We start from the raw sequence: 25,121 nt of genomic DNA on the forward strand, positions 1-25,121 counted from the left end.
ATCTGGGTAGATGAGTGAGGATGTGGGCTCAAAAGCGTTGTGAGATGGAAGAGGAAGCTAACCAATGCTGAAGTTGTGAGAACCCGGATGACTGGGGAGAGGGAGAAACAAAGATGGAAAACTCAAGGGTTCATATACCGAAGAGATGGGAATTAAGCAACAACAACCATGAAGTGGGGAGCCACATACGCGATAACCGACTGGTCTAGCCTCAGGCTATGTCCTAGTTCCAGGGGCCAAGTCAGAGATATCCAGTCCAGAGTTTAATTGTATGGGACTATGGTGCCCGTGGTTACAGCCTGACAGGTCGACCTGGTTTAAATGATCTCCCTTCATCCGAAACGGCCATCGCCATGTATGGCTATTAAACAACGTTCGCGGCGAATCCGGCCATCGAGGCCGCGAAGCATTGAACCTCTCCATGAGAGGGCGCGGCTTGGCGTCACTGACTTTCCGTTGAGAAGAATTGCAAATACTGGGATTCAGTGCCAGATTTTCGAGCGGACATGACTGTCTCAAGAGACCGGCAAGGGTCAAGACCCTTTCCTTTGGTTGGCCCTTTTGAACGCTGGTCCCATGGGTTTATCGAGCTGATTGAAAGCCGTATTCATTCTCAACGCTTATTGATCACTGCACCTGGTGGCCCATAGCTGTCCCAATCAAAGATGCGACATCCAATCCCATAAGTTGAGGCTTTCCTGATTCTTAACTGACCGAGGCTCCAATTCCCTTCCCGGCGGGTTGACCAAATTTTCAGCGGCCAGCGCCATTGATAATACCAACACTTCTGGGTATTATCCCCAGACAATCGGTAAAAGTGAGAGATACGCTGCCCTCTTCAAGCTGAAAAAATATGGGGATCTCATTCGATGGGACGAATATCTCCTTGAGGCGCTTCATTCAACTACATAGATATTAGGAAGTATGTACAAGGCAAACCAAATCAAGAAGGGTAAAAGTGCTTGGTCCTGAGAGAGGTGTTGATGCCAGTTCGAGTAACGCGACCTTTTTCGCGCTGGTGGATGCCAAGTCGGATGAATAAGCACAACAAAGATTGAAAGGCCAACATCAGTGCTGTAGGAGTGATGTATTTAGGTAACTTCTTGTTATTACTTTCGAATAAATGTTGGAGAGAACGTAGGGCAATGAGTAGCTAGAGGTCATCTAAAGTGCACTCAGATAACAACGTTCAAACTGGTTGTGCGAAGTTTTCTGCCCATGGTTGTTCTATGTAGAAGTCGAGAAGTCATATATGCCCAGACCTGACAAGGATCTCATACGGACAAAGCAGCCCAACAGAATCTCAAGAAAATAGGTCATTTAAACGCTGAAAGGAGATGTGTAATTGGAAAGATCACAGAGTAAGGAGGTGAATTGTCTAGATACAATAGGTGATAGGTCTTTCTTTAAATTGATGGAGCCAACAAGAAGAACATGAAACAAAGCAAGACTGCGGGGAGACTGGTCGCGTGTATAAGATTATCAGCGCAGATATATGCGAGAGTATGGAGGAGACGGGAGCAAGAGTAAGAAGGGTACAGATGAGTAACAACAACAGGAATTGATAACATAGTCAAGCAGGGGAATGAGATAAGTTTGCGATATGAGAAGTATTCTAGCTGTACAGGATATGCAAGAGGGAATAGAATATGGGGGTAGCATTTGGCATATGCTTTTTATTTCTTAAGAAACGAGTGGATCAATCGACCAGTCAAGTGACGGAATTAGTTGCTGAACACATATCGACTAGTGTTTCTTTTGCACGAGTGAGTTTTCAGTAAAGTCTATTATAAGCAGGATTAGAATGGTTAGGAGTGTGGAAGCCATTCGACCCTGAGGGAGGCTCGTCGATCGGGTTCAGGGGTTTGGGAGGAGGATTTGGGCGAGGGAATTGATGGGGAAAGAGGGGTGGGCCTTGCTGATGGAGGTAGCTCGGATAAGCCATTTGAGGATGGCCAGGGTCGAGAGGTCTTTGGCGATGTTCTTCTGGATAGAAGTGCGAATGAGGAGGCTCCGACGTAGGCGGAAAGTGGTATCCGTCAGGCTGGCTTGATTCATATAGATTATGATGATGATGGTGTTGTTGCGATGCATTGCCCATCGGAGGAGGCATGGGGTGTCCTGGCAGGTTGTGTCCCAACTGTGCAATGTTTGATAAGCATCAAAAATTTGTCTCACGGCTGTGAAGAAATTTAGGTCTGAGCTTTTTCACTCACTACTGATCCTGGCCGGGCCAGCTCTGGAGTCAGAGATCCGGATTTGTAGGAGTACTGTCTCTTCAGGTTTTCTTCTCGTTGCAGCAGTTCGGCCCTCGCTTTCGACATGTTCTGGTCTGGAGGCACAGTCCCGGATTGGGAACGATAAAACCGCTCGTGAAGGGATTGAGGCGGTTCGGCTTGAGTGTATAGTCGGGCTGATGGATCCTCCCTTTGGGAATGGTGGGGAGGTTGGCTTCGTGAGAGCGATCTTAACTGGTTCATCGCTCGCTCGTTCTCTCTTTGGATGCCTTCTTTCGCCTTTTGCTCATCGGCAAGGTAGGTCTCTAATCTGTTATTCCGAGTCGTCAGGTCTTGATTCTCGGCTTCTTTGAGGTCCAATTGATTCTCCAAAATTCTCACTTTCTCCAACAGCTCGTCGTGTGATTTGCGCAGTTTGCAAATTACATCTTCCGCTTCTTTGAGCGCTTGATAGTGGCTCGCTTGGCTGGCACTTGCGGCCCGGTCTCGGTTTTGATGCGGTTGCGAGACAGGCGGTGCGGGCGATTGGGTATGATGAGAAGAAGATAGGGAATTTAAAGACTTTTTGGACAGCTGGCGTCTCAGAACAGCTTCGGGGGCGAAGGAGGAGAGTGGTGGGAGCGGATAGTCGCGAGGCGGGACGCAGTTCGGATGTGGCTTGTCTGTTCGAGCCCTCGATGGTGGCCGACTGGGCAGCAAGACTGGGCTGGGAAGCTGGTCTGGGGGCATCCCCGCGAGCCGGAGGTTTTCAATCCTCGCGTTCAATTCATTGGCTTCTCGTAACTTTTCTTCCCAGACCAAATCTTGATTGCTGAGGGGAGGCCCACCTGGTACGCCTGATAATTTGCAGCTGATGGGCGTCATCGGCCGGGAGGTAGGTGGTGCAGGGACGGAGGCATACGCCTGTGGATGTGGATGGTTGCGTTGGAGTTCGGTGAGCTCGAGTTGCCTGGTCAGCTCTGCCAATCGCAGCTCTTTCAGCTTCCGGCTGTGGTCATCGATCGATTGGTGTTCGCGGACAGAGTTCAGTCTGCTGATGGACGGACGCCTCGATAAAGATCCCCGAGAGTGATCGGAACCGGGGAGGCCAGGCCCAGGCGTACCAGAAGTAGACCGGGCTGGATTGGCGACCCTGCGTGGTTAGGAAGGTGATGAACGACTTGAAACCAATGGTAAAGCTGAAGGAGAGATAAGAGAAACATTACTGACCATGTCTTTGCGCCCACATGATCCCATCCATCAAACAGTTTCATGCGTATGTCTATGTATTGACTGTACAGAGATAATTATGTGGAACTTGCAGGATCGAGTCGGACTGTTTGAGAAAGCCCAGTAAATATTAAACTCTCGTTGTGAGCACAGATGGTCTTTCGGCTGGTTTCCACGTTGGATGTTGGTTTTTTGGTGTTGGATGTTGGTTGTTGGTTGCTGTTGTGTCTGTTGAACAGCCCATCACCACGGATCCCCACCGCATGCACCCCGTGGGTGAGCCACTATGTACATCACAGCCTACAGGTCACAGCAAACAATCACATCATCAACTGGTCATAAACACCCCAAATATGGAGGAACTCAATGCTCAATCTAGAGGGAAAGGCTAAACCTTCTGGCCGGTGAAAATTGATTGAGATGAAGTTTTTAGCATAGTGTCTTCCTCTATGTTGTAAGTTGTGTTGTTTGCATCTGACCAAAACCCGCTAAACTACATATACAACCTGTCAAACTATGTAGAATATTCCATAACCTTCCATGCAAGGTTTGTCCTCTATATGCATACTCCTCAACACTCTAAACCAAGCAGGCAACGGGAAATCCCCCACTTACATAAGTCTTCAAACATACTCTACACCACGGGTGCACCAAAAGTTTTTGGGATGGTTGTCAAAACCAAATTGATTGGATAGTGGTTTTCAGAACCAAATTGGTCTGAATCTGGTTTGTGGACAAATTCCGTTGCCAAAAAGGTCCTAAAAACCGTGCCGTGAGAGAAGGAGCATCCAAATGGTTTCCAAAACCATTTCAAATGGTTCTGGCAATATTTTTCAAACCAAATTGGTTTCCAAAATATTTTTAAAACCACCTCAGGTGGTTCCAGAAATGTTTTAAAAATATCTGAAAATGGTTAGTCTGACTTGTTCTTCAGGACGTCCGGACTCAATTAACATTTTTTTCTGAAAACCAATCAAACTGGTTTTCAGAATATTTTGTTGCACCCGTGGTGTACATACCATAATTGTTTCTTAAACAGAAAACATGTACATACAGCTCTGCTGAAACTGTTCAAACTGGTTTCACCATCATCTTTATGGGTTGTCATTACCATACTCAAGACTAGCACCACTGCTTGCTATAAGACGCTCTTGTCTATCCGGAGAAGGAGAACTGGGATCCAATGTACTTCTAACTTTCCAACAATCAAAATGAAAGTCAAATACTACCAGGGTGTTGTTATTTGGTTGGTATTCATGACTGTCAATGTAATGGCTCCTTCACCATTTGAACCTTTCAGCTTGCAATTCAGTTGGGAAGCCACTCCTGTATCTACTCCAGCTGAACAGATTCACGAAGCCAATTCTTTGCCTGAAAGCTCAACAAAAACAATGGCAGAGGATAGTTACAAGAATACTCCTCATCTTCTGACTGATTTCTCTGGGCCCTACTCAAATGATCTCAACAATGATGGTGAGACATTTTCACTGGATCATATTAATCACTAAGAGAATGAATACAATAATTATAAGGAAAAAATGAATGCCACAAAGCTGACACTACAATCTTATTGCTTTTTAGAACCTATCAAATTACTCTTTGATTGGGAAGTTTCAGACCCTGTATCAGAATACACTGAAGCAACCAGTCCTTTGCATCAAAAACTTGGTTCCCCCAATGATGATTTGAACTCATCTGAGAGTGGAAAAAAACAATGCCTGGGGAATAATTTCAAAAATATCCCAAATTGGTTTTCACACCCCTCTGGAAATCATTTGATGCGTTCTGATAACTTTGGTGAGTTTTTTTTTTTTTTTTTTTTTTCATTTCCTCCAGAAACATGAACACTGGACACAAACTCTCAGGAAAGGCCCAATAGAAGGGCACAAGTGAATTCTGATGGAAAGAGGAATGGCCCAAAGCTGATACCAATAAGCTTGCTATGTAGAACCTACCACATCAATCTTAAATTGGGAAATCTATGAACCTTTATTAGAATCCACTAGGGCAATTGGCCCTCTGAATGAACACCCTGGTTCTCTAAATAATGATGCCAATTTTTCTGAAAATATAAGAGAAAAATACATGGGGGATACTTTACACAAAACTTTACCAAATTTCATTCTTGATACCTCTGAAAATCATTTGATGTGTACTGATCCATTTGGTGAGTTTGTCTCATTGTATCAGAAAAATACATACATGATAAAATTTCACAAAAAGATGAACCACCAATATCTGATTTGAGCAGATGTCATTTCCACAGGCAGAAATACTCCATTGAAAAGAAAAACTTCAACAATTCCTGAAAGGCAAAAACAGAATGAAAAGAGACCTGAAAGGCAAAAACAGAATGAAAAGAGAAAAACTTTAAGTAATCTTGAAATATCTGAGGGACAGTTGGCACCAACTCCCAAGATTTGCTTTGGAAACAGATCTTCCAAACCTGCAGGGCTTTTTACTGAGCCACAATTTTATTCAAATAACCAAAACCCAAGAAAACCAGAAAGTAAAAGGATTGGTGATGTCTATGCCCAAGAACAAGCAGCACTTGGTGGATCACAGCTTCATTATGCCCCTCATTGTGATATCCAAATCTTTCCAAACCCATTGATCCCAAGCACTTCGAATCATGGTTTTAGTGCATGCTATGCAGTTGATAGGGTACCTTCCATGGATATATTAATTTTTGACCAGCAAGTTTTCCACAACCCAGACATCAATTCATTGTTTTTAGATAAAATACGTGATAGGATTGGACCCCTTCCAGGAGCACATCTTACTGTGAACCAAGATGAATTAAGGTCCTTGGGAAAGGAATTTTCTGCGTCTTCAAGAATTCAAAAAGCCAAAAATGCACCAACAGGGAATATAACCAACAGAAATACAGCCTGTTCAGATGCCAAATTTGATAAAAGATTTCCTATAAAATTTGGAATGGATATCTTCTACAGTAATCTAAAAAGTTGGTACAACTATTGGTTACAGATAACTGGAATTGATTTCAAATGCCATTTGGAGAACTACAAGACGTATAAAAGGAATCCTCCAGTAACAGTCTTCCCACTGTTTTTATTGCATGTTCAAATCATTAACGCAATAATACCAAGACCACAAAGTGAGATAATTCCACACACTTCATATCTTGTAGAAGCATCACAATCTTTTGGTATTTTGGCCACAATTTGGTACGAAGATTATAATAAAATCCAAGATAGAATTCCATTAGACCTGTATCAGAGGATGAAAAATAATGAGGATCGAAATGAAAGAGACATGTGGAACACACTTCTTTGGATTTATTTGCAGTTTTGGCTTTTAAATCACAGGAAGTCTTTGGTAATTGCTCTTGTGGGGGACGTAATGAATCCACTGGCCAAGAATTTCAAGCAGTTTTTCAATAAAGTGTTTTTCTTCAGTATTGAGAATTTGCACACAAGAATTCCCACTCTCTCAAAATGATCCATTATTCATCTTTTTATATATTCCCATCTCACCTTACAACTTTGTTTGAATCATTGTTGAATCTCTCACTGTTTTTTGTCTCAAGTCATTTTTCATGGCTGCAATTAACTTCAAAGAAAAAGTGAACATCAATTATGGGTCCATTAACTTTACTGAGGTCCTCAATGCAATCACACCAATTGGTTTGTGGTTTGGACAACTTGCCTTCTACATGCCCAAATGTCTTCTGGACTTGGTTCATGACATTTTCTGTCCTGATAAATGGAGCTACTTCTAATGGATCAAAGCTGGTGTTTTAGATGGCCTAGGGGTATCACCAATAGAAGCTTGGTGTCTCCCCTGCAACGACATAGTACAATCACTTCAAAGAGAGTGCTGAGTCCAGTGCTTGAATCCCGGGAAGCCCAACCCCTGGCCAATACCCCTTCCCACACCCTTCCCACATGGGCAACTAATTCGCTGCAATGTGAAAAACTTTCTGTTCCCACAAAGTGCCCAGACAGCTCTTCCACATGTTATTCCCAGAGAAGTTGGGTGATTCAGGCAACTCCTCTCCACTCGGCATAGGAGTAGTGAGACATTACATGCAAATTAAACCATGTCAAGTAACATATGAATAACTGTGGGCATGTATGTAGAAAGCCGCTGTGAGTACAGTAACATCCCCTGTAGATAAATAAAGAACAAGTCTTCAAGTAAAGTAAAGAATAAAAATAAGAAAGAATGTCTGTGCCAGTCCTCTGTAGAAAAGGCAAAACAAAAGAGAGAGAGAGACCATCATTCTTCACCCGCCTCTCACGCACACAATCCACCAAACCATGCTACCACAACCACACACATCATATGTCCACTCTTCTCTCACACCAATGTTCCTGTAAACCTTGCCGCATGTTGTCAACCAACAATTGGACTCCCCTTGCCATAGCTTCCCCGTCCCTGTCTATCCTACAATTTTGGGATCCCACACACACCTCTGCCCTAGCTACTCCCACTGACTTAGCCCGCTTTGGATGCCACAGCTTCCCCCAATCACCACCGCTACTAGACAGTCTGCGCTGGCCTTCTAAAGTTGAGTCCAGCTCTGCCTGCCGCTGCGTTGCATACAATCGCCCCGCGCTCTGCCTCAATGAGCATCATTTGCGTCAGCCTTGCGGAACCGCAGTTTGCAACCTCCACAACTCTATGAGGACATTCTGTCTGAGCCCCTGACCCAAATTTACCGCTACAACACACTCCCATTTTCATTTTTAAACCCTTTATTAGTTTTCCAATTCATAACCCTCTTGCCCCCATAAACACAGCTTCAATTTCAACACCTGTTACCCTATCTGAGAAGGGTCAAAAACATCACCCCCCCTCCCCTCCCACCAAAACCAGTAGATCAATTTTGGGTTGGGCAAGATGTGTCCGCACGGGGTTGCGGACTGCTGTTCCGCAAGGCTGGCGCGGTGGATGTTCATCTAGGTGGAGCGCGGGGTGTACGCAACGCCGCGGCGGAGCTGGAATTGACTTAAGCATGCCAGCGCGGACTGGCTAGTAGCGGCGGTGATCAGGGGAAGCTGTGGCAGCCAAAGCGGACTGCATCAGCGGGATTAGCTGGGGCGGAGGCTGCAAGTGGGATCCCAAGATTGTAGGCTAGATGGGGGCGGGGAAGGTAGGGCGATATTGGTGAGCTCAAGTTGTCTGGTCAGCTCTGCCAATTGCAGTTCTTTCAGCTTCCGGCTGTGGTCATCAGTCGATTGGTTTTCGCGGACCAAATTCAGTCTGCTGATGGACGGACGCCTTGATAAAGATCCCCGAGAGTGATTGGAGCCGGGGAGGCCAGAAGTAGACCGTGCTGGATTGGCGACCCTAAGTGGTTAGGAAGGTGAAGAGCGACTTGAGGCCAATGTTAAAGCTGAAGGAGAGATAAGAGAAAAATTATTGACCATGTCTTTGCGCCCACATGATCCCATCCATCAAAAAGTTTCATGCATATATCTATGTATTGACTGTACAGAGATGATTATGTGGAACTTGCAGGATTGAGTTGAACTGTTTGAGAAAGCCCAGTCAATATTAAACCCTTGTTTTGAGCACAGATCTTTCGGCTGGTTTCCACGTTGGATGTTGGTTTTTTGGTGTTGGATGTTGGTTGTTGGTTGCTGTTGTGTCTGTTGAACAGCCCATCACCACCAATTCCCACTGCATGCACCCCGTGGGTGAGCCACTAAATCACAGCAAACAATGACATCATCAACTGGTCAAAACACACCAAATATGGAGGACTTCCTGTCAGCTGCATAAAATGACTGATATAGAGGGAAAGGCTAAACATTCTGACTGGTGAAAATTGATTGTGATGAAGTTTTTACCATAGTGTCTTCCTCTAAACCAAGCAGGAACGGGAAATCCCTCACTTACATAAGTCTTCAAACACACTCTACATAAATATCATATTTGTTTACAGAAAAGATGTACATACAGATCTGCTGAACCTATTGAAACTGGTTTCACCATCATCTTTATGGTTTGTCATTACCATACTCAACACTAGCAACACTGCTTGCTATAAGACACTCTTGTCTATCCGGAGAAGGAGAAGGATCCAGTATAATATTAACTTTTCAACAATCAAAATGAAATTCAAATACTACCAGGGAGTTTTCATTTGGTTGGTATTCATGACTGTCAATGTACTGGCTCCTTCACCATTTGAACCTTACAGCTTGCAGTTCAGTTGGGAAGCCACTCCAGTATCTACTCCAGCTGAGCAGATTCATGAAGCCAATTCTTTGCCTGAAAGCTCAACAAAAACAATGGCAGAGGATAGTTACAAGAATACCCCTCATCTCCTGACTGATTTCTCTGGGCCCTACTCAAATGATCTCAACAATGATGGTGAGATATTTTCACTGGATCATATGAATCACTAAGAGAATGAATACATTAATTATAAAGAAAAAATGAATGCCAAAAAGCTGATACTACAATCTTATTGCTTTTTAGAACCTATCAAATTACTCTTTGATTGGGAAGTTTCAGACCCTGTATCAGAATGCACTGAAGCAACCAGTCCTTTGCATCAAAAACTTGGTTCCCCCAATGATGACCTTAATTCATCTGAGAGTGGAAAAAAACAATACCTGGGAAATAATTCCAAACCTCTCCCAAATTTGTTTTTAAACCCCTCTAGAAATCATTTGATGCGTTCTGATAACTTTGGTGAGTTTTTTTTCCATTACCTGAAGAAACATGAACACTGGACACAAACTCTCAGGAAAGGCCCAATAGAAGGGCACAAGTGAATTCTGATGGAAAGAGAAATTGCACAAAGCTGATACTAATAAGCTTGCTATATAGAACCTACCACATCACTCTTAAGTTGGGAAATCTATGAACCTTTATTAGACCCCACTAGGAAAATTGGCACTCTGGGTGAACACCCTGCTTTCCTAAATAATGATGCCAATTTTACTGGGAATATAGCAGAAAAATACATGGGGGATGCTTTACACAAAACTATCCCAAATTTCATTCTTGATACCTCCGAAGATCATTTGATGTGTACTGATCCATTTGGTTAGTTTGTCTCATTATATCAGAAACATACACAATAGAATTTCAGAAAAAGATGAAACACCAATATCTGATTTGAGCAGATGTCATTTCCACAGGCAGAAATACTCCATTGAAAAGAAAAACATCAACAATTCCTGAAAGGCAAAAACAGAATGAAAAGAGAAAAACTTTAAGTAATCTTGAAATATCTGAGGAGCAGTTGGCACCAACTCCCAAGATATGCTTTGAAAACAGCTCTTCCAAACCTACAGGGCTTTTTACTGAGCCACAATTTTATTCAAATAACCAAAACAAAAAAAAACAAAAAAGCAAAAGGATTGTTGATGTCTATGCCCAAGAACAAGCAGCACTTGGTGGATCACAGCTTCATTATGCTCCTCATGGTGATATCCAAATCTTTCCAAACCCATTAATGATCCCAAGAACTTTGACTCATGGGTTTAGTGAATGCTATGCAGTTGATAGGGTACCTTCCATGGATATATTAATTTTTGACCAGCAAGTTTTCCACAATCCAGACATCAATTCATTGTTTTTAGATAAAATACGTGATAGGATTGGACCCCTTCCAGGAGCACATCTTACTGTGAACCAAGATGAATTAAGGTCCTTGGGAAAGGACTTTGCCTTGTCTTCAAGAATCCAAAAAGCAAAAAATGCCCCAACAAAGAATATAACCAACAGAAATTCAGCCTGCTCAGATGCCAAATTTGATACAAGATTACCTTTAAAATTGGGAATGCATATCTTCTACAGCAATCTAGAAAGTTGGTACAACTATTGGTTACAGACAACTGGAATTGATTTCAAATGCCATCTGGAGAACTACCAGACTTACAAAAGGAATCCTCCAGTAACAGTTTTCCCACTGTTTTTATTGCATGTTCAAATCATTAATACAATAATACCAAGACCACAAAGTGAGATAATACTACACACTTCAGATCTTGAAGAAGCATCACAATCCTTTGGTATTTTGGCCACAATTTGGTATGAAGATTATAATAAAATCCAAGATAGAATTCCATTACACCTATATCAGAGGATGAAAAATAATGAGGATCTAAATGAAAGAGACATGCGGAACACACTTCTTTGGATTTACTTGCAGTTTTGGCTTTTAAATCACAGGAAGTCTTTGGTAATTGCACTTGCAGGGAATGTAATGAATCCACTGCCCAAGAATTTCAAGCAGTTTTTCAATAAAGTGTTTTTCTTCAGTATTGAGAATTTGCACACAAGAATTCCCACTCTATCAAAATGATCCATTATTCAGCTTTATATATATTCCCATCTCACCTTATATGTTTCTTTGAATTGTTGGAGGTGTTCAAAGTTGAAATCATAAAATTTTCAATACATAAAGCCATAAAATCATAAAATTTTCAAATGATGATTTTACGTGTACCATTTTAGAAGTGGTGCTCTAATTTGAGTGTTTGGGTGGTACATTTTTTTTCAGCTTAGATTTTATGATTTTATGGTGTTATGATTTTATGCAAGTCAACTTTGAACACCCTAATTGTCTAATCTCTCACTGTGTTCTGTCTTAAGTAACTTTTTCATAGCTGCAATTAACTTCAAAGAAAAAATGAACATCAATTATGGGTCCATTAACCTTCCTGAGTTCCTCCATGCAATCACACCAATTGGTGTGTGTTTTGGACCACTTGCCTTCTAAATGAACAATTTTTTTCTTGCCTTGTTTCATGACATTTATTTTCCTGAGTAATGGAGCTACTTATAATGGATCAAAGCTGGTGTTTTGGATGGCCTACATCACCAACAGAAGCTCAGTGTCTCCCCTGTGACAACATAGTATAACCACTTCAAAGAGAGTGATGAGCCTGGTGCTTGAATCCCGCAAAGCCAAACCCCTGCCCAATACCCCTTCCCACATAGAAAACTATGCCACTGTGGTGCAAAAAACTGTCTACTGACACAAATTGTCCAGACAGCTCTCCCACATGTTATTCCCAGAGAATTTGGGCAATTTTGGCAACTCCTCTCCGCTCTGCATAGGAGTAGTTAGACGTTACATGCAAATTAAACTGTGTAAAGCAACATATGAATACCCACAGGTATGTAGAAAGCCGCCGCAAGTACAGTAACATCCGCCGTAGATAACTCAAGAACAACTCTGCAAGTAAAGTAAAGAGCCCCGCACGTAAAGAATAAGTGTAGTACAGAATAAAAATAAGAAAGAATGTCCACACCAGTTGTGAGCCTGAGTCTCTATAGTGACAGCAGGACACAAGAAATGGGAGAGCAATCGTTGGATTTCTTGGGATAAAGAAAATACAACTGTAAGAGAAAAAGAGAAAGAAAGAGAGAAACCAAGCAGGATAAGAAAGAAGAGAAGTACTATTTTATTCTAGTGGGATTAATGCACGTCCACTGGCAATGCTACTCTTCAGAAGAGTGCTGCTAATCTGTGCTAGAAGTGCTACAGCTTCCTCTCAGGAGGGTATCTGGATTAGATAAGTTTAATCCAGCCACAGTTTTTTAGCTTCCTTCTGGATAGTCAAGGTTCTTAAAGGGAAACCTGAGGGACAGCCCTGTAACCTAGATTTGAGGGAAAGGCCAAGTGATAATAAGGGACAGCCCTGTGATCAAGATAGAGGCAAAGGCCTGTGGATTTGGAGGGACAGCCCTGTGATCAAGAAGGAGGCAAAACCAGAAGAAAGAGCAGATCAAGCAAGACACAGAGTTGTACCTCTGAGATAAACAAGGTTCAGTGAAAGAGGTTACTTACTGTCAATATCCTAGGCGCCTGTGACGGTAGGTATACTGGGAGTATAGTAGGCTCTTTGGTGGTGATCCTGGGGTTATCTGGGTGGTGGTTCTGGTGTGCTGAAGTCTGTAGATCCGCCTCAGGCAAGGGGGATCCTGACTACGAAAATTTTCACAGTTTGCTTATGTAATTTACATATGTACATGTGGTTTGGCGCGCCTGGTAGCGCTGACACGTCACAACTGCGCATGCGCGCCACAACTCAATAACTCAGGGAAGGAGCATAGTTACAGAGAATTGGTAAGTTGTAACTAGGGTTAAAATTGCATGAGGAAACAGAATATGAAGTCTAAATGAGGTTATCTCTTAAGATGAAAAAGATATGAAGTAATTCATATGTAAAAAGTAGAAAAAGGCAGACTTTAGGTCAGCTGAGTTGACTCTAAGGCTGACACCAGTCCTCTGTAAAAAATGCAAAACAAAAGAGAGAGAGAGAGAGAACATCATCCTTAACCCGCCTCTCACACACACAATCTGCCAAGCCATGCTCTCACAACCACGCACATCATATGTTCACTCCGCTCTCACACCAATGTTCCTGTCAACCTTGCCGCACGTCGTTGACCAACATTGGAATCCTCTTGCCATAGCTTCCCGCCCCTGTCTATCCTACAATTTTGGTATCACACATCCCGTATCTGCCCTAGCTACGCCCGCTTTGGATGCCACGGCTTCCCCCAATCACCACCGCTACTAGACAGTCTGCGCTAGCCAGCTTAAGTCGACTCCAGCTCCGCTGTGGTGTTGCGTACAATCCCCCCGCGCTCCGCCTTGATGAACATCCTCCGTGTCAGCCTTGCAGAACCGCAGTTTGCAACCTCCACAAATCCATGCGGACATATCAAGTCCCTGACCCAAATTTACTGCTACAAAACACTCCCATTTTCATTTTTAAACCCTTAATTAGTTGTCCAGTTCATAAAACTCTTGCCTCAATAAAAATAGCTTCAATTTCAATACCTGTTACCCTACCTGAGAAGGTTCAAAACCATCACCCCCTCCCACCAAAACCAGTGGATCAATTTTGGGTTGGGGAAGATGTTTCCACATGGTATACAGCCCTCACGGTGTCAGACAATAGGCAGCGCGGTGAGGGGAAAGTGCTATGAAGCTGCCCCTGTGGCGGTCCATAAAATATTGAGTGGAACAGGATCAAAAACTACGATAGCGGGGTTGGGGGTGGATTTGTTTATAGACAGAGGGAATGGATACCCTTGGGGGAGGTGTAGGAAAGAGAGTCAGAGGAATAGTTCCGACAAACGGTGTCGGAGAGGGGAGGAGGTATGCACAAGGTTCAAAACAATGAAAATTGTGGAGTCGAAGGTCAAGAAGGGAAAAAAGGCTACTTTTCTGCTAAAATTGCTGTAGCGCAGCGTAGCGCGCGCTCTTTGGCGCCCTCTGTGTGTATTGTTAGCCGAACTTGACAAAGTCCCTTGCTGCTGCGGGCGTGTGACTTGCGAAGTAAGCCTCCAACAGCCTTCGGCAGGAGGGACTTATACCATACCTCCCCTTTCTGGCGCACGGAGAATGCAATTTTCACCTCACTTTTCACTTTTCCCCTTGTACCTCTCTCATTCCATGATAAACTTGTTTTTTTTTGCTCCAGATCAGCTCAACATGCTACTGCTGAGGCTTCTATTTTTTTTTCTTTATGTACTGATACATGTATGTCCTGAGAAATTACACAAGACAAATAAACCTCAAGACCGTTACCGACTCTATAGCCCAACATTGCAGAAAGTAATTATGAAATGAGAGCACGCACTCTCTGGTCAATACATAGCCTGTTTGACACCCAGCTAGCTTGAGGATGAGCGGGATTGACCAGTCATCAAGGGGACTCGACCCTCTCAATGACCTAGAAGTAAGCCACAAATTATTTTTATTCTTAGTGAACCCTTCTCCCAGAGCCATTCCAGGAGGGCAGTCTTACTAACACCCAAGTATCTCATCATACTTATCCCCTCCAAGCTCATATCACCCATTTGAGAGGTTCCACAACATGTTTCATACATGAGGGTCAGGGGAACACTGCTCATCTCAGACTATAAGCAACAGTGGGCCAGCTACGCTAACCATAGCGTTAGTGTGGTGTAGCGTAGCAGAATTCCGCTAAATTTTAGCGTAGCGTTAGCGGAATTGCACCATCTCTGTGCTAACGCTACGCGCACAGGGTGCGCAGCTAATTTTTCTGTTAGCGTAGCATTAGCGCAGATTTGAGAAATTGCGCTAATGCTCGAACTTAACACAAGTCCCTCGCCGCTGTGAGCGTCTGGTCTTGCGAAGCAAGCCTCTGATAGCTCTCGGCAGGAGGGACTTGTGCGCTATCACTCCCTTTTGCAGAGCCTAGAATCTCCATTTGGCTGGGTGGTTTTTTCAAACCATCACAGTTCCTTGCCCTCAATACTTAAAACCTTAAAAATTTGCTTGGCACAAATCATTGCTTCTTGTGTGTCATCCCGTAGAATCTGATTTATGTTACACCACTTCTTCAAGGTGAAATAAATTATCAAAGTAAATAAAAACTTGGATTTTACTGAAGCCAAGTAACAGAAGAGGTCTGTGCTCAATGAGAGTTTTGTCCCTTTTTTTCTTTGGCTATTAGCCAAAGAAAATAATGCATTTTTCTTCGGCTAAAAGCCAAAGGACAGCAGAGCTGGCCGGGCCAGCTCCACTGGAGCTGGCGCGCTGGCTGGCGCTGGATGAGCTGGTATTGGTATGTATTGGATACATTGCTGTATCCGATACATATACATAGCAATACGTATCCAATACATAGCGATACATATCCAATACATACCGATACGTATCCAATACATACCTGTACAGTGTACTAAAAATACATACTGATACATATCCGATACATACCGATACGTATCCGGTACATACCAATACGTATCCGATACATACCAATACAATGTGCTATACACCTTGCCACGTTTTTTTTTTAAAGAAAACTGCCCTAACCCCTAACCCCTAACCCCTAAAACCCGACCCCCAAAAACCCGCCCCCTAACCTGCCCCCTAACCCCCAAATGGGGCATGGGGGCAGTGGGAATTGAACCAGCAACCTTGCTGTAAGGAGGTTTGCAGCTGTGCTGCAAACCACTAGGCTAACAACCATTGGTTGCGCTGCCCAGGTTTTGTGGCTAGGTTCCTATGAAGTCAGCTCTGCCAGCCCGGCCAGCTCCAGCGCTCCTTCGACTTTTAGCCAAAGAAAAATGCACTTTTTTCTTCGGCTAAAAGCCAAAGAATTATAGTGCCACAGGTGCATTCATTTGCCTCAAATTTCAACAAACAAAATAGGAGAGAAATTTTACCAGGGTACCTCTCATTTTCCAAGTAATTTCTGCGGTTCCTACTCAAATGATCATCAAAATGATGGTAAGTTTTTTTTTGACTGGATCACCTGAACCAACAAAAAATGAACACAGGATTCTGTGGGAAAGGAGACTTGTCAAGTTGTGCAAATCTGATAATACCAAATTTTTGCTATGTAAACCAGAACACATCTCATTAATCTTTGATTGGGAAATTCAAAATCCAATATCTTATTTCACACAAGGAAACAGTCCTCCAGTGCAATACCCTGTTTCCCACTGTGATGATGTGGATTTTTCCGGAGATTCAAAAAAGAACTAGAGGCCAAGGCGGCTTCGCCGCTGCAGGGGTTTCATACCCCTGTCAATTATTTTTTCATCCACAGAAAACAGTGCTCATTTTCAACTCTTCTAATCATCATTACTCTTGACAGGCTAGCCAGCCTTTACAGCTGAAAATCCTATCAGGGCTGGCTAAGGCACTGCAAATCATCTTCCCCACACTTTTCAGATATCTGGTTTTGTTTAACCTGTATAGGCTAATTAATCACCTGTATCCATCTTTGCAGGAAAATCAATTTTAATAAAATACAAATTCATGTCTTGCATTAATCATGGCCAGGAGGGCGCAGTAGATGTAGCCAAGCACCAGGTCCATGGAGAGAGCCTAAGACGGTGACAAAGAGGATGGCTTTCTGGTGGTCGGGCATGTGGAGTTTTTTGATGATGAAGCCGTAAGAGATGGCAAGGTTGGTGGCGTCGAAGCCGCTGTGGCCAACATGAGCAGGTGCAAAGAGATGGAGGAGAGCGGACGGCGATGGGGAGGAGGACAAAAACATATGGCAGAGCTTTGAGAGTAAGCTGGGCCCTTCAACCCCATTGCTTGTTGCCCAACTCGTTGCTTGGACTAATAGGGGCGCTGGCCTGAGAGAAGATGCTGAGTGTGGCCAGTCAAGCCCGTCTAGAGATGCGACCCAGGAGGAAGTGTTGGGTCACAGTAAAGCAGAGAGAGGGAGGGAAGGGAAGTACCTGAAGGGCAAGCGGATGGTGGAGCCGCCGTCCTTAGTGCCCAGGGCGTCCCAGAGCCGGTCCAACCAGTCGTCCGGATGGGGGTCAAAGAAGAGAGCATGTGCGGCGCCAAGGGCGTCGAAGACGAGCAAACAACCGAGGCCGTCGAGCAAGAGAAAGTCGGTCTGCTGGCCGCGGAGCCACAGGGTTAGTGCCCAGGCGTCCCAAAGCCGGTCCAACCAGTCGTCTGGAGGGAAGTCGAAGAGGAGGGCATGTGCGGCGAAGAAGAGCAGATAACCAAGGCCAGCGAGCGAGAGAAAGTCGGTCTGCTGGCCGCCGAGCCACAGGGTTAGTGCCCAGGGCGTCCCAAAGCCTGTCCGGAGGGAAGTCGAAGAGGAGGGCATGTGCGGCGCCAAGGGCGTTGAAGACGAGCAGATAACCAAGGCCGGCGGGCGAGAGACAGTCTGTCTGCTGGCCGCGGAGTCACAGGGTAGCGCCGATGGCCAGGGCGAGGCCGACCGCGAGGATGCGGAGCTGGAGGGAACGCGAGGTCAGGGTGAGGAGGGTGTAGATGAGCCGGAGTAGCATTGGACAGTGTGTGTGACGGGCGGCTCGGACAGCTCGGGGCAGGCTTTGGAGCGCGGTGTGGGGTTTGGTAGGCACGGGCTTTAGAACGGCGGAGTTTGGCGTCGCGGGTGCTATGGGGAAGTTCCAGGTGGGACTGGTGGGGCTTCCCCCCCAGCCCTCCTATAAGATGCCCCAATGTGGTATGGCAAATGGGAGCTGGACAAAACAGTCCCGTCGCTGGTCAGCAGTCGGCGCTGGAAGATCCCGGTCTCCAAATCTCGGCGAAATTGCTCAATGATGTCAGACTCTACTCACCTGGACAAAACAGTCCCGTCGCTGGTCAGCAGTCGGCGCTGGAAGATCCCGGTCTCCAAATCTCGGTGAGGAAAAGATTTGGAGCCGGGGCGCGGGAATGTCCAGGTAGCAGCTGCAGCCCTAACCACAGGGGAACATCCCGGGGATAGGGTAAACTAGATACAAGATTATGGATATATAGGTTTTGCAATCTTGAACTTGATGAATCTGCCGGCCCTACTCTAACACCTCCTCCTAGCCTGGGACTCGTCTGGCCGCTCGACGAGGGGGCTGAAACGGGTTAGTCAGACAGGAAGGGGAAGAAGCTGTATTCAGTACCACTTGGTTGCGGGTTGAGAGGGGTTGAGGCTACAGTTACATGCCTGTAGCGGTGTGGCGTTGATTGTTGTTGCCAATGCCATAGCGTAGGGGGCGGTGCTAGATTGCTGGTGGATTGGGTTGGATGATGGCTATATAATGAGGTCGTCTTGGGAGTGATTGTTCCCCAGGCGTCCTCTGCCGCTGTAATTCCAGCGTGCGGTTTGTCCTCACCCCCTCCGCTGTTGCACTTGCACAGTTTGAGGGGCTCTACTCGGTGGCCCCCCTTTGCATAATGCCTTCAATGCAGCGCGCTGGGGGTCATCCTCTCACCATTTTTTAACCCTGCTAGACAGGGATGGATGGTGGGCCACGGTGCATCAGTTTACTGGTGTTGGGTGGCAGGCTCTATGTTGCTTTTATATTGTGGTTTTGTGTGTTTGTGGTGTGACTTCTTGTTTTTTATTTATTGGCAAAAAGGGGAAACCCCATGATTTTTTTGTTGTTGTATTTGTCTACTTTTAGGGAGAACCCTTGATGTTTTAATCTATTTTTTGTGACTTTTGGCTATGTGTAGGGGAAACCCTTGAAGTTTTGTTTCATGATTCAGAGGCTTTAATATACTTGGATGCCTGGGGAATAGTTACAAAACATCCCCAAACTTAATTCCAAATCCTTCTGGAACTAATTTGATATTTGCTGATAAATTTGGTGAGTTTGTTTCAGTACCTGCAGAAGCATGAAAAAGACATCCAAAAACTCAGAAAAGGATCAAAATAGTGAACACATGAATTCTAAGTGAAAGAGAAATGGTTGAAAGCTGATACCATTGAATCTTTTTATTTAGAAACTATTGAATCAGCCTTAAATTTGGAGATCAAAGCACCTGTATTAGACTCCACTAAGGCATGCAGCACTCTAAACAGTCCTAGATCTTTAACTAACAATGTCAATTCTTTTGGTAATCTGAAAGAAAAATTTATTGGGAATAATTCATACAACACTTGCCCAAAGTTGTTTCTGGATACATCTGGAACTCATTTGATTTGTACTGATGAATCTTGTGAGTTTCTTTCATGGGTTCACCTGCATGACTATGAAAAAGAAATTCCAAAATTTCAGGAAAATACTTACCACCAAATATATCAAATTTAAACAAATCACTATTCCACAGATAATGCTCCTCCATTGATTGTGGGAAAGGGAAAAGTTTCTGAAATGCAGGACCAGGATGTGAAGAGAAGGAATTCAGGGAATATTGAGAAAACACAATTTATTTCAGATGAGCAGTTGGGACTAACCACCAAGAGTTATTTCAAAAGTATAATTTCAAACCCATTTCAAACTCCTGCAGGATCTTTTCCTGAGCCAAATTTTGATGCTAATATCCAAAACACAAAGAATTGGAAAAGGAAAAGGATCAATGATGATGATGCCCAAGTAAAATCAGTCATTGATGGATCAAAACCTCAACATGCTTCTGCTCAAAGCCAAATTTTGCCCAACCCATTCAACCCAAGTGTTTTGAGCAGTGCTTATAATGAAAACTATGTAGTTGACAACCTTCCACAGACTTACTGATTTTCAACACCAAAGTTTTCAATTTTTCTGGCAATAATTCATTGTTTATGGATTGGATCTTGGGAAGAATTGGTCCCCTTCAAGGGGCACATCTTACCTTGCACCAAAGAGAATTAAAATTCTTGGGAACATGTTTTTGCTTTGTCTCCAAGAATCAAAAATGCAAAAAATACACCACAAGAGACTATAACCAGTAGAAGTTCAGCCATTTCATATACAAGAGTTGACATGAGAAAGGTTTTGAAAATTGGAATGGATAGCTTCTACAAAAATATAGACAATTGGTACAAATATTGGTTTCAGACAACTGGAATTGACTTCAAATCCCATCTTGAAGAGTACAAGTCTTATGAAAGGGATCCTCCAGTAACAGTTTTCCCACTTTTTTTATTGCATGTTCAAATGATCAATGCAATAATACCAAGACCAAAAAGTGAGAAACTGTCAGAAACTTCAGAACTCAAGCAAGCATCACAATCCTTTGGCATGTTAGCCAAACAATGGAAAGAAAAATACAGTAAAAATCAAAAAAGCATTACATTAGAACTTTATCAGAGGATGAAAAACAACAAATATCAAAATGAAAGAGCAGTACGGAGCCCTCTTCTTTGGGTTTACTTGGATTTTTGGCTCCGGAGTCACAGGAAGTCATTGCTAATTGAACTCACTGGGGATTTAATGGAGCCAGTGGACCATAATTTTAGGGGCAGGCTAAATGCACTACCATCTTTTACTACATGTACTCCAAAAAATTGGAGTGAACATCAGTCTACTCCAAAGAATTTGGAGTAGACTGATGTTCACTCCAATAAATTTGGAGTAAACCAATGTCTACTCCAAAAACAAGGTTTTTTTGGAGTAGCCCATCCGTGTACTCCAAAAATTTGGAGTGTATAACTTGTGCACTCCAATTTCTTTGGAGTGCACAAAGCATGCACTCCAAAGTTGATTCTGTGCACTCCAAGTGTGGAGTACACAACTGTGCACTACAAAATCTTTGGAGTACAAAACTGTGCACTCCAACATATTTGGAGTGCACCACTTTGCACCTCAAGAAATTGGAGTTCATCAAATGAGAGCCTGAAAATCATGTAAATAAATTTATTAGCCAACAAAACCAAGAACTGAAACAAGAAAATAAACAGAAAAAGTTTTTATAGGTATAAGGAAACCAAGTGGGCAAATGAGAAAAAAAACATGCAATCAAGAGATTTGAGACTCCAAATCCTTATAGAGAGCCATGCCCTTTTGAAACAAGTTCAACCAACCCTTAACAGTCTTGGAAGTTGACTTTGAACCCAGTATAGGTGGGATTGGCATGACCCCATCCATCCCCCCCACATTTGCCAAGACCCAGTGATTACCATTAATGTGGAGCAGATAAACTGGGTCAGGGACACTGGAGATTGGGGGGTTTGGAATTGTAGGAAGATAGGAATGACAGCCTGAGATTGAAAGGAAAACTACCGGCCTCACATAAGTGTTTGAGATAATTTGTCCATGGGACAATTTGTTGAGCCACTTCGACGGAGTGGCCTTATTTCTTTTGTTCAGCTTGAGGCCATTGATGATCTTCGTGATTTCTGAATCGCCGCCCTGTAATTTTGAATAAGAAGACCTGTTTTTCAAGGTCTCTTCAACCATCTTGTTACGGACCCGCCGCCACCCAGTCCCTTCTTCTGGGTAGCCAAGTGATTTTGCCAGGCAATGAAACCCGCAATTCCCATCTGCGCGTGGATCCCAAAGTCCTCGGACCGCGTCTTCCAGGTGTGTTGGAATCTGGGAAAGATATTTGAGCTAAACAGGAAAGTCAGATTGGCTCCTATGACACCATGAATGGAACATCTTCATACCTTCATAGCTTCCTGACTTGGAGACGGATTGGAGCTTGGGCTAGCTTCATTTTCTTTGATAGCCGCGGCGTCCTCGATAGCCGGGGCATCCTCAATAGCTGGGGCATCCTCGATAGCCGGGGAATCCTCGATAGCCGGGGCATCCTCGATAGCCGGGGCGTCGTCCTCACAATCTGAGGCGTCCTAACTAGCTGGGGCGTCCTCAATATCCGGGGCGTCCTTGGAGTCCTCAATACCGATAATATCACTTTCAAGCAAACCATCCGAAACATCGTCATCTGATTGTTCGGACTTGATGTAGTTTCTTTTGATCTTCTTTGATTTTCGAGCTGGTTGTCCTCTGCTGTTGGCTGTTCGCTTCTTGGAGGACTTCTCCTTCTTCAGACTGGCTTCGACCATCTCAAAGGCTGAGGCATTTCGCTTAGTAGACTTGGTGTGTGATTTCTTCAGGGATGGCCGACCTTTTGTATTGGTCTTGACATCGGGTGCCTGTATAGCGACTGCAGTATGTGTACCAGCAACGATCTGGTGAATTTGATCGATGATAGTGGCAAGCCGTTTGGGTTCTTCATGGCTGAGAGACAGTGTGATTTTCTTCATTTCGGCGTCCAAATCCAATTCAGGTTCATCAGGTTTCTGCATGTAATGTCGGTAACATCAGCTTCTCATCAAACAAGACATTTTGGGCTTGGAATAATGTTTCAAGTGAAAAAGAACGTACCGCAAACTCAGGATTGTACCTCAGGAGCCATTGGGAATGGAAATCCTCGGGGGTCAAATGAGACCCATCTTCCAATAGCTCCAAAATTTTGTGAGCACGTGGGATTCCAATCCCCTTGGTGAGAGTCTGAGAGCAAGGTTCGGGATTCGTTTGAACTGATCGATTGCCTGTTTGATAGCAAACAAGGATACCTTGCCAAGCAGAGGGATGAAAGACTTGGGGACACTGACACGTGTCTTGACCGTATCACTCCCAATAGACTCATGGACCTGGTTCAATTGCGCATCAACCGCAAGTGCTAATGATTGGAATACGGACAGTAAATCACCAGTTGCATTTTTGACAAACGTCTTGAGGTACGCATGTCCAGATTCGACTCGCGAGGTGTTCAGGTTTCGTAGATGAGGGTGTTGGCAAGCCCATGCGACAACAAATAGCTCTTTATGTGGAATAATCCACTTTTCCAAGTATTCGAGCACAGCAGGGAAAGATGACAGATAATCTTTCAATGTAGAGAAGCGCTCTTCGTACAAGTCGACCGTTTTCGAGTAGGTGACTTGCTTCCAGAGACCCATGAAAATCTTCCAGTTGTTTCTTGTTTCTTTCGCTTTTTGTTCGATCGATTCTTCTGAACTTTCTTCCTCGTCTGAATCTTCTGGTTCTTCACTCGAAAAGTATTTTTTACAGTTTGTTGTTATGTTTTTGTTGATATGCCACGTACACAAGTTTGCTTGAGAGTCCGGAAACACTCGTTTCAAAGCATTTCAGAGAGCAGTATCGCGATCAGTTATGAACACTTGGGGGGTTCTTTCAGGACGCCAAATGTGCTTTCGGAGACAATTGACGGCCCATAAGTAGTTGTTGTCATCCTCAAAAGTCAAAAAGCAGAATGCCACAGAGAACGAACGGTTTGAAGCCGCCTGGCCAACAATGTGGAGAAGTGGCAACTTATAGCGGTTAGTCTTGTATGTGGCATTGAGGAGAGCCACATGATGGTTGATCCGAGCGAGATGGATGGATCCTGGATGACCAAAGAACAGATTGAGAAGCTTTCCGTTGTTGTTGACCTTGACATCCCAGGTCCAATTAGATTCCTGGAGAATCGACATCAGAGCTTCTGCTGGCTTCCGACCAGCTAAATCTTCGCAACAGATCTTTTGAAGGGCATTTGTGACGGTCTTGTTGGTTGCATAGGTCTTGTTGTCGGATGTTTGAAGCTGGAGTAAAATCTGAGCGGCTTTGAGGTTTGATTTTGAAAGCTTTCGAATCTCCTCAATCTGCTTGGGGATCAGTTGTCGGTGAGCCGCGTGGGATCTGGGTCCAGGGGATGGTTCGTGATTATGTTCGCCATTTCGGATCTGAAACGTCCAAGTTTTGTCGAGAACCTTCTTGCTGGTGGGTACAGAGCCATAAATTAGAAAGGGGCAGCCTATCTTGGTCGTAGATGTTTGTCGTCCATCTTTCTTCACTCCTGAGCCGCGATAATGCCCAGATCGATCACATCAAATATAAACATTTTTACCCGGCACCAAGTTGGACTTGAAGACCGCGTAACCATGATTCTTCGCCCACATTTCACAAAACTGAACTAGATTGTCCATTGATCTAAAGGCTGCACAACGAGGAGGGTCCAATGGTTCTGAGAAAACATGTCAGTCAAAATCTGAGAGTAAAAAGCATGCTGATGGCCACTTACCACCAATGCTAAAGTCATAACTTTTCACATCTGAAATCACGTCAAGGTCTTGATCTTTGTTTCTGGAGTGGTTTTGAGCAACTTGTGTGTTGATGATAGGAGGTGATTGCTTGTTTGGAGGGGCTGTAGATTTCTTTTTGTGGTTTTTAAAGCCACTATCATCCGAAGTCACTTCATTGTCTGATTCTGGCTGATTGGATTCTTGAGGCTGATTGGATTCTTGAGGCTGATTGGATTGTTGAGGCCCCAAGTTGGAATCCAAGATGGATGTGGTGCTGGTTAGAGAGGCTTGATGGGTTGGTTTGGCTGAAGGTTGTTGATCCAAAGAAGCCGGAACTGGAGCTGATGTGGATTTTTGGAAGAGCGCAAGCATTGATTGCATCTGCTGCCACATCTCTGGAGTGACAACAAGGCCATTAGTTGGGGTGGTTGAGTTGTTCATCTTTGTTTCAGGAGAGGATAATCTGCCGGGGTGGATAGTCTGGCCGTGTAGCTAG

General features: G+C 44.1%; 4 protein-coding genes across 4 annotated transcripts; all 4 read right to left on the reverse strand.

Moving 5' to 3' along the window:
* Positions 1-1,774: 1,774 nt before the first annotated feature.
* PtA15_7A678 (uncharacterized protein) lies at positions 1,775-3,490 on the reverse strand (the record flags this gene model as incomplete). The annotated part of the gene is made up of 3 exons (XM_053171309.1): positions 1,775-2,140; positions 2,217-3,369; positions 3,447-3,490. 3 exons carry the CDS (start codon positions 3,488-3,490, stop codon positions 1,775-1,777), a joined length of 1,563 nt encoding a protein of 520 aa, XP_053022504.1.
* Positions 3,491-17,578: 14,088 nt separating this feature from the next.
* PtA15_7A679 (uncharacterized protein) lies at positions 17,579-18,182 on the reverse strand (the record flags this gene model as incomplete). Its single annotated transcript, XM_053171310.1, is given in 2 exon segments — positions 17,579-18,062; positions 18,082-18,182. The coding sequence occupies 2 exon segments, from the start codon at positions 18,180-18,182 to the stop codon at positions 17,579-17,581; spliced, it is 585 nt and encodes a 194-aa protein (XP_053022505.1).
* Positions 18,183-22,201: 4,019 nt separating this feature from the next.
* Positions 22,202-22,479, reverse strand: PtA15_7A680 (uncharacterized protein; the record flags this gene model as incomplete). The annotated part of the gene is made up of 2 exons (XM_053171312.1): positions 22,202-22,390; positions 22,468-22,479. 2 exons carry the CDS (start codon positions 22,477-22,479, stop codon positions 22,202-22,204), a joined length of 201 nt encoding a protein of 66 aa, XP_053022506.1.
* Positions 22,480-24,580: 2,101 nt separating this feature from the next.
* PtA15_7A681 (uncharacterized protein) lies at positions 24,581-25,066 on the reverse strand (the record flags this gene model as incomplete). Its single annotated transcript, XM_053171313.1, has 1 exon — positions 24,581-25,066. The coding sequence occupies one exon, from the start codon at positions 25,064-25,066 to the stop codon at positions 24,581-24,583; it is 486 nt and encodes a 161-aa protein (XP_053022507.1).
* Between the last annotated feature and the right edge of the window lie 55 nt (positions 25,067-25,121).

Source organism: Puccinia triticina, chromosome 7A, assembly GCF_026914185.1.
Source record: "Puccinia triticina chromosome 7A, complete sequence".
NCBI classification, from domain to species: Eukaryota; Fungi; Basidiomycota; class Pucciniomycetes; order Pucciniales; family Pucciniaceae; genus Puccinia; species Puccinia triticina.